The following is a 17,808-nucleotide window of genomic DNA, read 5'->3' as shown; positions in this document are numbered from 1 at the left end:
CTTTCTTTCTTTCTTTCTTTCTTTCTTTCTTTCTTTCTTTCTTTCTTTCTTTCTTTCTTTCTTTCTTTCTTATCATTTATTTATTTGTTTATTTATTCATTTACACTCCAGATTTTATCGCCCCCCCCACCCTGGTCCACCCTCTGACTGTTCCACATCCCATACCTCCTTCCTGACTCCCTGTCTCCATGAGGATGTCCCTACTTCCCACCCAACCAAACCTCTAAACTCTCTGGGGCCTCCAGTCTCTTGAGGGTTAGGTGCATCTTCTCTGACTGAACCCAGATCAGCAGTCCTCTGCTGTATATGTGTTGGGAGCCTCTTATCAGCTGGTGTATACTGCCTAGTTGGTGGTCCAGTGTTTGAAAGATCTCGGGAATGGGGGGAGTTGGGGGAGTGCAGGTTAATTGAGATTGCTGGTCCTTCTACAGGGTCACCTGCCTCCTCAGCTTCTTCCAGCTTTCCCTTAATTTAACCACACGGGTCAGCAGCTTCTGTCCATTGGTTGGGTGCAAATATCTGCATCTGACTCTTTCAGCTGCTTGTTGGGTCTTTTGGAGGGCAGTCATGCTAGGTCCCTTTTTCTGAGCTCTCCACTGCCTCGGTAACAGTGTCAGGCCTTGGGACCTCCCCTTGAGCTGGATCCTACTTTGGGCCTGTCACTGGACCTTCTTTTCCTCAAGCTCCTCTACATTTCCAACCCTGCAGATCTTTCAGACAGGAACAATTATGGGTCAGAGTTTTGTGGGATGGCAATCCCCTCCCTAACTTGATGATCTATCTTCCTGCTGGAGGAGGGCTCTATAAGTTCCCTCTCCCTACTGTTGGGCATTTCATCTAAAGTCCCTCCCTTTGAGTCCTGAGAGTCTCTCACCTCCCAGGTCTCTGGTGCATTCTGGAGGGTTCCCCAACCTCCTACCTCCTGAGGTTGCTGTTTCCATTCTTTCTGCTGGCCTTCAGGGCTTCAGTCCTTTTCCCTCACCCAATACCAGATCAGGTCCCCTCCCTCTCCATTTTCCCTCCCAGGTCCCTCCCTCTCTTTCCACTTGTGATTGTTTTCTTCTCCTTCTGAGGTGTCCTCACTTGGGCCCTTCAGCTTGTTTACCTTTTTGAGTTCTGTGGACTGTATCTTGGATATTCTGTACTTTTTTTTTTTTTTTTTTTTTTGCCAATATCCACTTATTAGTGAGTACATACCATGCATGTTCTTTGGGTCTGAGTTACCTCACTCAGGATGATATTTTCTAGTTCTTATCCTTAGTGCCTTTCAATGAATATTTCAAATGAAGAAGTGGAATTCCTGAGAGCTGAGGAGATGGCTAAGTTGGTGAAGTGTATGCTCTGCAAGCATGAGGGCCTGAACTCATGCAGAAAAGCCAGGGGTGGTGGCAGAGCCACTTGGCATCCCAGTGCAGAGAGATATACTTGTAATCCCAGAGGGGCAGGGAAAAATCATAGCTGGCTTTCCCACCGTGTATGCAAATCAGTGAGACATGGACCAGTGAAAGGCCCAGCATCAAATAACAAAAAACCAAATGGATGGTACCTGAGGAATGGACCCTAAGGAATGACACTGCTGGTTGACACCAGGCTTCCACATGCGCAGCCATGAAGATGCATGAATACCTGCACACTACCCCCACATGTGCATGCAGATGAACATGCACACTCATAATTAAACAAACAAAGAAACAAACCAGGATTCCCACAAGAGTCCACAAACAAGAGGATCTAGGCTCAAGGAAGGCCAAATTTGTGTTCAAGTGGGGATAAGCGCACCCTGCTTCAGAACTTGATTACCACAGATCCTTGGTGAATTAGTTTCTTCCACATGTACTGCAGTTATATTTTATATATTAAAGTAACGATGCCAGCATTAGATATAGATACAGGAGTATCTGTACAATTTAGCATATGGTTTAAAATATAAAAGCTATGATTCTCTTGATTAAAAACTGTCACTTTATAGGTGGAAAAAACATTTCTAGATAATTTCATAATGGGATTCTGTGGTGAGTTGAGTAAGAATGGCTTCCATAGGATCATGTATTTGAATGCTTAGTCACCAGGGAGTGGAACTGTTTGAGCATTAGAAGGATTAGGAGGTATGGCTTTGTGGGAGGAGGTATGTCAACTGGAGTGGGCACTGAGGTTTCAAAAGCCCATGCCAGGCCCAGGCTTTTTGCCTACTGGCTGTGGATCAAGAAGCTCTCAGCTACTGCTCCAGTGCAGTGCATGTCTGTTTCTTACCATGAGCATCAAGGACTAACCCTCTAAAGCCATAAGCAAATCTCCAAGTGAATTTTTTTTTTTTTTGTAAATTCCATGGTCATGGTGTTTTGTCATAACAAGAGAAAATTCACTAAGACAGAAGTTATTAGCAAGGACTGGGTGGGGCATTGCAGTGACAGGTCTGACCCTGCTGTTGGCTGGAGGAACATGGAAGATCTGGAACTTTGAACTAGGAAATCAGTTGAATACTTTAAGTGGGCTTAATTGGCCATCCTACTAGTAGCATGGAAGCGAGTGGTGTTGAGGCTGATGTAGACTGTGGTGGCTCAACTCAAGAGGGTTTAGAGGGAAAGAATATCAGTAGCCGACCTAGAGATCATTCTTGTGATAATTTTGGAAAAGAACGTGACTCCTTTTGCCATTGTCCTAAAACATCTGCCTGAGCCTAAATTGAAGAGTTTTGGGAAAGGTTTCAAGACAGCCTTGTATTGATTGTGTTGTGTGGTAATTAGTGATCACCCTCGTGCTCATAGACAATAAAACAGCAAGCAGGACAGAGAGAACTATGGAATGTATGGTTTAATAAAAAGAGCACCAGGAAATGCAGTCTTGTACTCAAGGAGAAGACACATTTGAAGAAAAGCTTGATGCTACTTAGAATAAAGGGAGTGGGTACCTCAGGGCAAGACCCCACCCAGATAATACTGTGACAGGAGAAAGGTAAATGTCTGAGGGATTTCACAGGCCTAAACAATAACTGAAAGCATGTGTGAGTGTAATTCAAGGAGGGGACCAGGTGAACTTAGCAGCTTTGTCCATGTGGTTCTGGAATTAGAATCAAGAAAGATAAGGGAAAGGAGTTATACAATCTTCCACCATTGTATTTTAAGGAAAGCCATTGAGGCCAGGTGTGTGGCAGGGGAGTCCCTGAGTGGAGGCTCAGAGAGGCAATTGTGTGAAGCTGTGAAGGTGAAGCCTAGGTTGCTTTGGAGTCTCTAAGATGCTGGAAGTGTCACAACCATTGGGATTGGGTAACTTGACAAGGAGAGCTGCAGACCGGGTGTGGAATGAGGCGGGGGGCGGGGGGAGGGAGGAGAGAGAGGGAGAGAGAGAGGGAGAGAGAGGGAGGGAGAGCAGAAAACAACCATCTTTGGATCAGATAGAGACAGCTTTGCATCAGGAGTAGAGATACAGAGTTGGAGGTGGTCCTACTGCCTGTGGTCCAGCATCTCCTCACCTTCCTCCCTTTTGGAATGGTAATGTATATGCCCTGGTACTGTGTGATGAGTGTACCTGCTTTCCTTTTTGCTTTTGATTTTACAGGGGGTTGTAGGTAAGAGAGTGTCTTGAATCTCAGAACTTGTAAATAACAGTGTTGAGACTGTGCAAGTGTATGGGGACTTTTGTAAGCCAGCCCTCCATGAAATGCTTCCTTATATAAGCATTTTATAAGGTCATGGTGTTTCATCGTAGCCACAGAATACTATTGCTTGTTAGGTATGAAGGCACTGCATTTGCATTTTTTAGCATTTTAATGAAATAGCATTGGTACTCAGTAACTCCAGATGTCATATAAAATAATTAATCATAAATTAAATGAGCATGTATAGTTTATAAAAGAATATAAATAGAATTATATCATAAAAGGCACATACTAAGGAGGAACTAAGAAAATTCCATCTATCAAAGGAAAGGGATTAATACTAAAACAGAAACATATTTGTAGAATTAGACAGTAAGAATGAAACCACATCAATGGAAATAAAAGCACATATATTGTTTTTAATATCCCTAAAATTGTTATTAATTCATATTAGAATCCCTTAAGAATCATACTTTTGGATAAAAATCCAGGTTATTATTGGAAGAAAATGCTACCACAAAACAAATGACATAGAAAAATGTGAGGGTGGTTAATGCTTGGGAAAACTCAGAAGACTTTGTTTCTGGTGGGGTTTGTCCAGCTGCTCTGTGCCCAAAGTACTGACCAAAGATAGAGAAAGTGTCCTCTCTTTAACTTAAGCTAATGTTCCATTAGTGTAGTGATCAATAATATGGGCCTTTTATTGTATTGTTTAAAGTTACAATCAACTAAGATACCTTTAAGCACACAGAATCAAAGATGAATTTAGAGACATACACTCTGCTTGTAAACACACATACACATACACACACAGAGAGAGAGAGAGAGAGAGAGAGAGAGAGAGAGAGAGAGAGAGAGAGAGAGGAGAGAGAGGAGAGAGAGGAGAGAGAGAAAACACAAATCTTTTACTTTAAGGACAGACATTATTATATCCCTTTAAGAAATGGATATTTATCATGAACAGACTCTGCTTAAATCGGTTATATATTACTCATAAGGAAAATGTATATTACCTATATCTAACAAAGAATTAGAAAACTTGAATAAAGGATTTGCCTTAAAGGTACTGAAAACTTAGGCAATTCCAGTGTTTATCCTATACAAATTTTAGAATTTAGAATTTATATATTTTATACAAATTGACATCATATCTTTATATTTAACTGTTTAGTTGCATGTGTAGATTCCTGAGTGTATGTATATGTATCACAGGCATACAGGAGCCCACAGAAGTCAGAAGAGGATCTTGAGTCCTCTGGAACTAGAGTGATTGATGGTTGTGAGCCACACTATGGGTCCTGGGAACTGACCCCAAGTTCTCTGCAAGGGCAACAGGTGCTCTTAACCACTGTACTCTTTCTTCAGGCCAATGTTATCATTTTAGTAGGAGTAAAATAAACCTGGAAATCACTTTGTGTAGCATAGACATTTAACAATTAGTTCTTCCAGCTCAGGACCACAGAATACCTTTTCACTCATCTGGGTTATTTTTCAGTGTATAGATATTTCATCCCTTATTTATTCTTACTGATGCTATGAAAAAGGGTTTGCTTTCTTATATTCTTTCCTAGATGTTCTTTGTCAAGGTATCAAAATACAACTAACTTTTCTATGTTTCATAAAATGTCTCTAAATTCATTAGTATTTCTAACAGCAGGTGTGTGTGTGTGTGTGTGTGTGTGTGTGGTCTTTAAGGTTTTCTATTTAAGTTGTACCAGTCATCAAAGGAAAATATATCTCAGTCATCCACAAACTCTTCCAAAAATAAAACGTGGAAATAAACAGGGACCTTCCCCACCGCAGTTAGCTTATGAGAATTCTATACCCTGTATATCAGAGCCAAATAAAAGCATTTAAAGATTAAACAGCCAAGTCTTGCTCACTTCAAAGCTATGGATAACCTAAGTAGTACATTAGCAAAGCAAAGAAACACAATGCAGAGTCCTCTTGAGCAATGAGAGTCTTCAACACAAGAAGAGCTACTGGTAAAATTCAGCAGGTTCACTGCTTAAAAGAAAAATATGAATATGTCCATTGTCATCATTTTTAACTGATGAGAGATATTAACAAAAATCCTTATGCATTGAATCCTCAAAATATTTCCTCTAACTCCTATAGCAATATGAGAATGCTCTCTCAGGGTTACAGTGGAGGGAATGCTCTCTCAAGGTTACACTGGGGGTCCAATAGTCAAGTGGTGCTAGGAAGGAAACGAAGCATAAACATTGTCACTGAAAAACAAAGAATGGGGAGTGAAGGAAGGCCCCACTGGTGGTGGAAGGTCTGGGATGACCAACTCAGCTTCTACCCCAGCCCAGATCCAGGGCTTTGAGTCAGTCTATGTCAATATCCACTCCATCTGTGAGCTGCTGGAGTGCATGGCAGAGCCAGTGCTGCAGAACAAGAGCTGGAGGATCTCTGTGCCTGACTCTGCACAACAGCAGGATATCAGAGAAGAGTTTCAGTGGTGGGTGGTGGTGATCCAATATTGATGGTGTGGTAGAAGCCAGAGGCCTTGAACCAGACCAATGACTCATTGCAATGAACATTTACCTGTTAAGCTGTTTGAGACACACACACACACACACTCACACACACATACACTCACACTGAGTGACATAATGCTGCTTCCAATGCTACCATGATGAACGAGTATGTGAGGAAGACGTGGAAAAGACAGAGGAACCGAGCAGTGAGTGCACAGTGGACATGGGCTGAGCTACAAATATGGCAGCTGGGAGAGAAGGCAGCAATCCATGGAAGAACATGTCTTTGCCCAGTAGGGTCAGCAGAGTAGTGTGCAGCAGTGTGGCACTTAAGCAGACCCAGTCCCTAAATGAGCTGCACAGTTGCAGAGTCACTCAGCCTGCCTCTGAGCAATGACGAGATAACTAAGATGAAGAACTGTTCACTTCTTAAATTGGACCTCCTCAAAAGACTTCCATGGTCCATGCTTCTCGAGAAGGCCATGGTGGTATCAGTGGTTTGTACTGCTGCCCCAGGCTGTGATTAAGCTGGAGGGCTATGTGGATGCCCATGGTCTGTACCACTGCAGAAGCCTATGTTTGTGCTCATGGTTCTACTATAGCCAGAGCCAGTGATGACCTCCTGAGTGGCCTGTGCAGCCACCAGAGACCAAACAGAGGTCCTTGGCATGTGGTGCTGATGGAGACCATGTGGGTGTTTGTGTCCATGTTGTTGCCAGAAACCACACAGAAGCCCAGGATCCAGGCTCCTGCTGACTGAAAAGGGCAGGGAGGCTACTTTTGCAGTGGTATGGATGACCTCAGACACACAGTTGTGAGAGAAGAACAGAGAAGGCTTCAATGACAACCCCTACCCCACCCAAAATAACAGCCTAAAAAGGAAGCCACCGAAGAGGACTCTTACCTATTGTGATAAGGATGATGGATGTAGTGAATAGATAGCTTCTGGCCAAGGGTGTGGGTGGAGAAGGACTTATTTTTCTTTAGGGGGCCAGCCACCGGGAGTTTTACCATGTTACAGTAGATATATGGACAACACAAATTGGACTTGCTTTTTCCCCGTTTTTTTCCTTTTTGTGTGTGTGTGTGTGGGGGGAGGGAGTGAGTGTGATTGGGCTGCATGATAAGAAATCCCCAAATAATCAATAAAAAGATTATGTTAGAAAAAAAAAAAGAGCAATACAGACTAATAGTTCAAGTACACCTACTACATACCCTAAATCATCTTAAAACCTTCCTATGAACGTGTTTATGGCCATCTGCTCCCCAATTTATTCCTCAGATCTACTTCATTTGTCCTTTGTATTGCCATACATACAGTAAGTATTGAGTATGCAATAGGCAGCATTGATATAACAAGAGGCATAGGTTATTGGTAAGGAGAGGACTGCGTTCTAAGGGAACACAAATGAAAAGCAAAACCAAAACAAACAAAAATAACTACTGAGAATTAAAAAGACTAAGTGGCTCTTAGACCTTCTGTGAACTTGACCACGTGTTTTGATAGTCTTCAGTTTCTTTACCCTGGAATCTTTTTCAGATCCACCAGAGTTAACAATATCAGTGAGCCAAGAGTTTAGTAGTTGTCTCTTCAGTGTCACAGGCTCAATCTTATTACAGTTTGAAATGAACAGAAACTACTTTAATGGTATCTCTATTAGATTCTATGCAGGCAGGAGTGGCATTCACTCCTTATGCTATAGTGTCAATACGTAAGCACAGTGTACAACCATAGCACACGATACATATTAATTTAGGGAGCTCAGTTGAATCTATGACACGATATAAATGCTTTCATTGAGTTGAGCCATAAAGACCAGATCAAGGAACCAAAACCTATGTGGCTAACTCAGCCAAAATTTAGCAGAATTATCTAAGTCACCTGAATCCGACGTTGGAGTGAAGAGCAATATTCCAGTATTCACAATGCAGACGCTGTAGATTCATTGGATTATGAAAAACCAGAAGTAAAGAGTTGTCCTGTGTGTGGTAGTAGGAGTCAACACATCGGTATTGCTGGTGAGCCTCCTGAAGAACCTGAAGGTAGAATAATGAGTGGTATTGCTCCATTGTCCTACCCCCAAGAGAAGAGGTGATTGCTAGAGCAGCATTCCTCACCCTGCTTTCCCTCTCTCATTACCACATTGTTGGTCAACTGGGTTTCCAGTGGATTCTTTTCTAACTGCTAGAAAATGAGAACTAAATAAAAGTAGGCCTAGGGGTGGAGACACTTGCTAAGTGCTCTCCACAAGTGTTAGTAGATAACAATCAGTTGGTTTATCTAACAGGTTTTTTTTGCCTCCATATAGATCAATTCATTTTTAGCATTATTAAATATTGTAGATAAAATGGGCATCATACGCTAGGATGAGCTTGACCTGCTCCAAGTTCATAAACTTGTAATTCACTGAGATTGGAGGACTTTTGGGGAAGTTTTGAGGGTGAGGATCTCACTATGGCATCTATGTCCTTGTCATCTGAGACACTGGAGAGCTTGCTCTCTCTTTTCCCTCTCTATGCCATGAATATCTCAGCAGAGCAGTATCATGGGCCAGGCAGGAAACAAGTCCCATCAGAACCCAGCCATACTCACACCTGGATTTTGTTCTTACACATTGTCTTAGTCAAGGGTTTCTATTCCTGCACAAACATCATGACCAAGAAGCAGTTGGGAAGGAAAGGGTTTATTCAGCTTACACTTCCATAGTGCTGTTCATCACCAAAGGAAGTCAGGACTGGAACTCCAGCAGGTCAGAAAGCAGGAGCTGATGCAGAGGCCAGGGAGGATGTTACTTACTGGCTTGCTTCCCCTGGCTTGCTCAGCCTGCTCTCTTATAGAACCCAAGACTACAAGCCCAGAGATGGCACCACCCACAAGGGGACCTCCTCCCTTGATCACTAATTGAGACAATCCCTTGCAGCTGGATCTCATGGAGGCATTTCCTCAACTGAAGCTCCTTTTTCTGTGATAACTCCAGCTGTGTCAAGTTGACACAAAACTAGCCAGTACACACATCTTACATGCTGACACTTTCTACTATTTAAGTGTCCCAGCCTGAAGTATTTTGTTATGGCAGCCTGAGTAGACTAAGGTACTAACTAACATCTTTTTTTATTTCTAAATATCAGGTCTCATTTGCCAGCATGATAAGGGAGCTGCCAGGAAGAGGGTTTTGTAGGTTCTGGAGTTGAAGCCAGCTATCTTCCAGCTCTGATTTCTCTCTCTCTCTCTCTCTCTCTCTCTCTCTCTCTCTCTCACTGTGCCTTCTATATACTGCACGGCTATAGTAAATGAAGTGCATGGTCTTTCTGATAGATGCTGCTGTACCTCTGGCCTGTTATGAACTAGAACACTCAAAGCCTGCACTGTAGCAGGAGCCACAAGCAGAGGGCACAAAGGCATCGCTGCATGTCCTGTTTCCTTCTCAGTGTCAGTCAACAAGAAGGAATGTGGCCACAGGAAAAGGAAGTGGACACCGTGGGGGTGTTTTCAGTGCCGATTTGCCATATGTAGCTTTGTGTGTTCTGCCATGCGGATAATCTCAGTGAATTGCAAGCACTGCCAGGAAAAGTTTGTTTCAGTTGTGCCTCATTTCTATACTAGTAATAAATTGTAAATAATACATTTATTCCCAGTCTAGTTATTTGTATGAGTGTTTCCACGCAGAGTCTCTTAAAAGTTGACATCTGCTTTCTGAGGCAGTTAAAATACAATTGCCTTACAACCCACTTTTTACCTACTATTTTTGAAAGGCAAATTCCTTTGAGACATAAACCTAGGAAACAAATGTTTGCTTACAGTGAACATGTGCCCCTCCTGTTCGACAACAGCAGCTCTGCCATCTTTGACTGTTGGGGAATGTAGTGGTGCGATTTCCACAGCCATCACAGGTTCTCAGCATTGGGAGTGTTTGTATTATCTTCCCTTTTTACCGACTGGGGTTTGCTCTTTACATGTTATTGTTGGTCTCATGTAGTTCACGAAGAGTGAACAGTGGTGGTGCTGTAATTCACTGTGATGTGCTTGCCTGATAGAAGCAAGGGCCTGGGTTTGATAGCCAGAACTGGAAGCCAACAAGAAATGATCCACCCCAGCAAGAAACGATCAGCAGAAAGAGAGCTAAGTGTCAGGCACGGTTCCAGGACACACAAATGAACACAAGAGACAAAACTTTCTTCTTAAATTAGAGTAAGATTTGCTACAGGTCTCTCGGCCTTCTGATCAAGTGAGTGAAATATTTGAATTATAGAGAATGGACCAGAGTGAAACCCAAAGCAGTCTGATAGTTAGGACATTTCAACACAAGGTGAGGATGGGGGTAAATTAAAACTGACGTGGTGAGACCTCACAGGTACCCTTGTCAGTCTAGTTTAGGAGGCGACTGTCTGTCCCCTACTGCAGCAGAAGAGCAGGTGGCAACCCATAGAAGGTGAGCCAGGGGGATAAAGAGCAGAGGACCCTAGTTCCCACTGAGGGAGAGACACATTGGGGAGAAAACAGAAATGGTGTAAATGTCTAAATCACAAAAATGACTCACAAATGGGGCCACACATGTAATTCTAAATTTTATAGTTGCTACATTTTGAAAAGTGAGACAGGTAAAATCTGTATTTGTTTCATTCAATATATGAAATGCTATCATTCCAATGTATAGTGAATATAAAAATTATGAGCAAGATATATCATTATTTCGTGCCAAGTCTTTGAAACCTAGTGTGTTTGGCCCCTATAGCTACATGTGGGTGGAGTTCCATGAGTTCCATGAGACTCTGTCTTCTTTTTTGTTTAATTTCTTTTATGCAGAAGACCATTTTTCTTTACTATTGATAAGGCTCGGAAGTTGTTATTTTTTTTCATACCATGGCCTTGTAGATTTTCCTGGCTGTAAAAATACTGGGATGTAAAATCCAATCAAAATGAGATTCAAATTAGAAAGATAAATCCTCTGAGCACAGGTTTTGCAAAATCTAAAACGAGCATGCGTTCATTTCTGGATTTCTTACTATTGTTTTTCTTATAGCAGTTAAAAGCATGTTTGGATGGAGCACATCCCTTTCTTGGTTGTTTTCTTCCTGTTTCTCACTTAGCAACAGACTTTTGGTCAAGGTGCCTTGGTATCTACGACTTAACAATTTCTATGTCATAGGCTTATTCCTTACAATATATACCAGCCACGGCCTAGCACACAGCACTTAGTGCAGTAACAGCCGACTATCACAGCTACCATTGACCAGTTCATCAAAACAGAAAGCACCATGAAGCACAATGAAGTCTAAATAGGAGAGGAGTGGGGGGAGGGGAGAGGGGATGGCATTGCTTCCTAGTACAGATGTCTTTATGGAAGCAGAAGTATTTCCAACCATTTGGGGGATTTCCTGGGAATGCACAGCTCAGTGTGGGAACAAACTCGTTTTGTAGCCGAAGTCAATGTGAGTACTGAGTTGAGCTAGATTTGAGAGAGTGACCCAGAAGTGAACTGTTCACAGTTACAGCTCACCTCTCCAGAACTATCCTTGTGCCTCTCCTGGAGAATCACAGCCCATAAATACCTGAAGCAGGACTTTTGGCTGAAAATATTCGGTAAAGCTCCAGTCCATTAAACTGCGCTGTTGTGTTTTTTTAATGTCCTCTATGTCGGCTTCCACCACCATCTTCTTGGGTTTCTTTAAAAAAAAATGAAAGAAAGAAAGAGAGAAAGAAAGGAAGGAAGGAAGGAAGGAAGGAAGAAAAAGGAAGGAAGAAAGAAAGAAGAAATCACAGGAACACACTTTCAGCTCAAATTTATGTGAGTCCAAATGGAGCCCTGTCAGGCTCTGTGGACTCACCCCCATGCACCCTGTTTAATTGTGGGAATCTGCATATGTATAGCGCCATATGGCAACATTTTAGGAGGGCTGCTGCCAGAAAGAAGTACGCCTTTGACTCTTTTTTTTTTTTTTTCAAATGTGCAACATAACCTAAATATTTTTATTGTTAGGTTATACTCTTCGGAGTCCTGTTAGCAATTATAGGCAGGTTTTCTGAACTCACTTCAAGACAGTGTTAGTTCTACATGGGCTGTATGGTCAGCAGGTGTTTGTGAGGTTGCCAAGCCACACTGTCTAGAGAGGGGCAGGGAGCTGGGAAGTTTTACTTCAGTTAGAGAGGCTAGTAAGTTTAACCCCTTTCACTCCAGATGGGGTTGGAATGGGATGTCTAAATAACATCACCCTGGCATCAATATTTTCCTTTTACAACATCAATATTTTCCTTTTACAACTCTCTCTCCTCTCTCTCTCCTCTCTCTCTCTCTCTCTCTCTCTCTCTCTCTCTCTCTCTCTCTTTCTCCCCCCCCCCACCTTTGGTCAGGAGTTTCCTCAGATCATCTTACTCGTCATCTACACTTTAAGGAAAATGATTCCTTACTTTTTCAGGAGAATCATCCTTTGTGGCTGCTTCATCTTTGATCTCAGTGTCCATGGTCTGATCTGTAAATCAAAGACAGCAATATGCAGTTGTGTTTGGGCTTTGTTCTTGCCTCTGGCCAGCGCTGTGGCTCTTTGGTTGCCCATATGATCTATGTTTCCGTGCTAAAAAGGTAATTCCTGAGAGGCAGGTTTCGTGCCTCCAAAAAGGTGTTTGTGTCGATAATTCTATGTCAGTGCCTACTTAGAGTCTTTGAAAAGAACCTGGCTTCTAATCTGGTGTGCACTAAATCACGCCAGCCATTCTTCCTTTGGACTGTATATTGCTCACTTCTTGCAGTGCAGCCTTTGCCTTCACAAACTGCAAACATTTACTGGCTAAGCTAGATCATGGATTCACTGTGTCCATTCACCTCCCTCTGGTGACCCTTACAAAGCTTCTGCAGACTTCTGTGAGCCTTGCCGGATAGATGATAGAAGGGTGAGGTCATATAAACAGGAGAACTAGGAATGAATTCACCTGTTAGAGTGATAGCATTCTACCATTCTGTTGAGATCTTCTGGCCACTCATTAATGTATCATTTAAGGAGCCTGTGCACATTGACAGGTAGAGTTTAACAGGTATCAGTTAAATGGGTAAGTCAGTGGGTACCTGGATTCCAGTGTACCCTACCAGGAGCAAGGCACATCAGCTACCCCATGAACAAGAGTGATAGCATCCTTAGCTAGGAAGGAGCAGCCATCTAAATAGATGAGAAAGGAGCAGGTCTATGCTGGCGATTTTTACCTCATGAAGTGCACCAGGGTTAATAAGACACCACAGAGAATCCCGGGGAAATACCTCTTGTCATGTCCCCCACATCTGATGAAACAAATGGAGTACTCTTGAGAGGGAAAGTCTTTCGGGAGCATACTTTGGTGTTGCTGAGTGGCTGAGCCAACCTGGCTTTTTATTGGCTTGAGAATAATTGCAAATTCCATGCTACAAAGCTGTGTGCAGCCTCCCTCCTCCAATACACTCCTCCCAGCTCTTGTTTTCCCCACTTCAGATTGACTGGCCAGCTTGTTATGTGTGGGCAGTTCTATATTCGGCTTTTCCTCTGCCATATTTTCTTCTAAGTTATTCACCTATTTCACACTCTGGCCACCTTCCTGAGAACTTCTGTCTCTTGCTGTGCTTCATTATAAATCACAGCATTGATGGGGTGGGGTCCTATTTGCTCATGGTCTGCCCCTTTGCCTCAAGTCACTGGAGAACAAGGCTGTGCCCTCAGTGCATGCTATGTAGCCAGCACCTGGCAGGGGGGGCGGGGGCAGTCAGTGGTGTTTTGTTTTGTTTTTCTTCTGATTGAATGGGGTGAATCTATGTGACATATGAAACTAGAAGGGGTGGCAGAATCATATGGAAAACAAAAATGTGGAAGCAAATCTATTTGAAAGGCTATTCTGAGTGTGAGCGTTAGACTTACATTTTCTTTTTGTTGCAAAGAGACCCACAAATGGGATTTTAGAGTGGTAAGGTACCCATGCCTACCAAGGACTGGCTAATGCTTTTCCACCTCAAGAGAACATCTATGTACATTTTTGGTCCTTGTTTCCTTTTGTCCCTCGGTTGTTGCAGGTGACAGAATGGATGTTCCCTCTTAGCAGAAGATGTTAAAGCCAATTTAGTTCAGCATTTGTACAAACATATCCACTGAAGACAGAACTCAGGCCAACTATGATTCTAAATAGACCATGATGTCCCCTGTGTCTTTGGAGCAATTGCTATGAAATCTGTAGAATAAAAATTCTTCTATCCTATGGCCTGCCAGATTTCTGAGAGATTTGATATTCCCTCTTGGGTCTAAAGATCCAGGAACAAAACCAACTCTTTAGAAAGTATGTTCAAAACTTATACACCAGTGATTTTTGTCAAAGGAAAGAACATTTTAATACTAAGCTGAGCTCCTGATTTCACAGTAGAATAAAAGCCATTCATTTCTCTTGTCTGATTCTTGATGTCAACCACATAATCCTTTGACAGTGTGATTCAGTAGTCTTTGACACATCTGGAAATGGACGCTTCCCCGTCCCTTTGAAAAACAGCTTTCCTAATCTGTTTTACTTTAGAGATAACAAGATCCCTCTGCAAAGCGCGTACTTTATTAAAAAAACACCCAACAAGCATAAAGGGCACATCTAAACCTACAGCCTTATGGTTATCAACTCTCAGGTTTTTCATAAATATCCAGTGGGCCCTGTCAAGTTCAAAACCAGTCTCAGATGGAAACCCTGGGTTTGGTGAGGAGAAGGACAAATATTCAGCACTTCATGTCCAGAAACAGGCACATCAATGTACGTGATACCAAAGTGATTGTGCAGGGAAACACAGACAAGATTTCTGCTTCATTTAAATGGAATTAGAGTGGTTGCTTTTGAAGTATAAGCTAGAGTAAGGAAGAAAATGGAAGCTCAGACATCCTCCTCCTCCTCCTAGGGGTCACAGGCATACACAGTTGACCACCTCCTCTGCTCAGATCTGCGTGCTCCTGAGTGCAAGTCTGCATTCTCCATGAGGAAGCTTGTAGGACTAGGAATCCACCCTCAAAATTGCTGGGTTCTCGGGACATACTCTGAAAGTCATAGTTCAGCCTGAGGATTGATAGTGGCTGAGTCCTTCACTCTCCAATGGCTCCACCACACCATGTGAGTGGTTTGACCACCAGGTGGCAAAAGTTGCCTGGGGAAAGAAAGCTCTACTGGAGAGCTGCCTGCAGAAAAACAAAACAGAGCTAAACAAACACCTCTGTCTCCCCACTCCTCTCCCAGGGGATTCTGGTTCCATGGTAACACAAAGTGACCTCTATCATATGCTTGTTTGCATCCAGGAGGTATGACGTCCTAACAAACAGGGTTAACTTATTCTGGTTCTCTCTCTATCTCTCCCCATACCTCTATGCATGTGTATGTGCCTGTGTGTGCCTGTGTGTGCCTGTGTGTGCCTGTGTGTGTGTGTGTGTGTGTGTGTGTGTGTGTGTGTGTGTAGGTGTGAAGGATATTCAGGTAGAGGGTTAGAAAGATAGAAGAGGTTCTGGTGCTAGGTGATGTCAGAGAGGAAGAGGCCAGTAATAGATGACCTTCAGGGNTGTGTGTGTGTGTGTGTGTGTGTGTGTGTGTGTGTGTGTGCCTGTGTGTGTGTTGTGAGCGAGGCTACCAGGTAATCATACTTAGGACATAGAAGGAATCTACTGTTGGGAAGGAAGAAACAGGCAACGAAACCAGGATAAGGGGTAAGAATTTGCCTCAGTACAGGGGACCGCCAGGGCCAAGAAGTGGGAGTGGGTGGGTAGGGAAGTGTGTGTGTGGGAGGGTATGGGGGACTTTTGGGATAGCATTTGAAATGTAAATGAAGAAAATACCTAATTAAAAAAAAAAGAATTCTGCAAGACAAAAAAATTCAGGACATGGCCAAACTATTAGGAAGCATAATGAGTTTCTGGGGTCTAGGGAGCCTTGTTCTGAGGCAAGGTAGAGGGCACTGCTTTGTTGTTTCCTATCTGTATGTGCTGGAACAAGAAATTTAAACCTGTTTGCTTTGGCTTTCTCCTCTCTTGAACTGAGGTGATAGCGTGTTGCATATAGGTTCAGGGTTTCTATAAAGCAGTAACATGCTGAGGCATGGAACTTGGGGTACAGCAGAGCGAGACTAAATCAGCACCAACTTCTGTTTTCTCTCCCTCCAGTACTTACCCTGCTGACAGCTAGCAGGCCACCTTTGAAAAATCTCCTCCCTTCTCACCTTTTCTTCTCCTCTCATTCAGATATCTCAAGATCACCATAGTCAACACCAGTTTAACTCCTGTAGTTTTGGGGGTGCTTGCAGGTACCTTCAATGTGTCTTTTACCACTTACTGTACACTGAGACACACGCACACAGGAAAGATCCCACGGTATGACCGTTTCACACAACAAACACAGGCTCCTCTGGTAAGTCTGCAGCTGTCTGCATCTGAGTGTGTAGGGGATTGTTTAGGTTCCCATATAGTTACAGATACTGGTACATGTTTCTTTCTTTTTGAAGCCATACTTTTATCTTACTTTCTGTGGATGAGTTGTTTGGCCTGGGATGCACCCCGATCATAAAGGGAAAGGGCTATTTTCACTGTGGCATATAATGTTTATTGTTCTAAGAACAACATTCAAAAAATTGATGTTCACTAAGACTTTTTTCATTGGTTACCATAGGAATTTAAATGTTTTTATAATTATAATCTAGACACTGATCTGTTTTATTCAATAATATGTTAATTAATAAATCATATTTTTTTTTACAGTGTATGTATTTTCCTCCTGATCTTAAAATGTAACTTTGTTGGGAGATACTATTATTGTTTGGTGTCTTCTCTCTCGTTAGGCTTTCTCATATTTTACAGCAGAATTTTATATCTATGCTCATTACTGAGTATTCTTTTTCTTTTCTGACCATCTTAGTAAAATTCATTATAATGTTTATGATAATCTTACAAAATCACTAAGGGAGGATATTGTATCTTCTATTTTCTGGAATAATTTTTGTTGAGGTTACAGTAGTCTGTGCTTTTGAGGATTTGGCATCATTTGCCAATGGCATACCACTTCCAGGTTGGTAATGTCCAACTTAGGGCAGTTTTTGAACAACTAGATAATTTGTTTACAAAACTAAGATTTTCTCTTGTTTGATCACTTTTGGTAAATTTCAAAATTTCAGTAATTTGCCCATTTCATTTTTAAATTTAGTAGAATAAAATTGTTTGCCTCCACTTTCTGTTCTGGTGGCAGTGGGCATTGAACCTGGAGTCTTGGGGATACCAGGCCAGGGCTCCACCACTGACTTTATCCCCTGTACTCTTTTCATTTTTAATGCCAGGTATCCCTAAGAACCTACACCTGTAGAAGGATTTCTGATGGTTAGATAAAAGCCAGCATTCCTCAGGAACTTGTGAAACAGCTGCCTGTCTGTCTATCTGCCAAAGGAAGCAGAAGGGACATAGGGCTTTCCATAGACACATCCTGGTCTCCAGGCTCCTTCAGTCCCCAAACACAAGGACCAGTTACACATTCCAAGTCCCCTCATCTTCTCACCTCCCCCTTTACCCTGAACTCCCAGGCTGTCTGCAGCTCACAAGATCCCTTCTTCCCAGATGTTTATGTTCCTTATAACATAAGTGATTTCTTTTTTTCGTGTTCTGTTTCTCTAGCACTGGTCAGATCCAGTCTGTTCCTTTTTCTCTCAGCTCTAGACTTTTCCAGATGTGTCTGAGTCTCTCTCTGTCTCTCTCTGTCTCTCTCTGTCTCTCTCT

General features: G+C 42.5%; 1 protein-coding gene across 1 annotated transcript in view; it reads right to left on the bottom strand.

Moving 5' to 3' along the window:
* The window catches only part of Spag17 (sperm associated antigen 17), a 248,890-nt gene that overhangs the window by 89,842 nt on the left and 141,240 nt on the right, over nt 1–17,808 (bottom strand). The window contains exons 16-18 of the mRNA XM_021157134.1: nt 12,488–12,549; nt 11,632–11,745; nt 7,964–8,118 (exon numbers count right to left, since the gene is read on the bottom strand). Of these exons, the coding sequence (XP_021012793.1) occupies nt 7,964–8,118; nt 11,632–11,745; nt 12,488–12,549 (331 nt within the window). The remainder of the gene's footprint in view (nt 1–7,963; nt 8,119–11,631; nt 11,746–12,487; nt 12,550–17,808) is intronic.

This window comes from Mus caroli, chromosome 3 (genome assembly GCF_900094665.2).
Source record: "Mus caroli chromosome 3, CAROLI_EIJ_v1.1, whole genome shotgun sequence".
NCBI lineage: Eukaryota > Metazoa > Chordata > Mammalia > Rodentia > Muridae > Mus > Mus caroli.
Note: the sequence above shows the minus strand (reverse complement) of the source record. Positions and strands in the feature narration are given on the sequence as shown.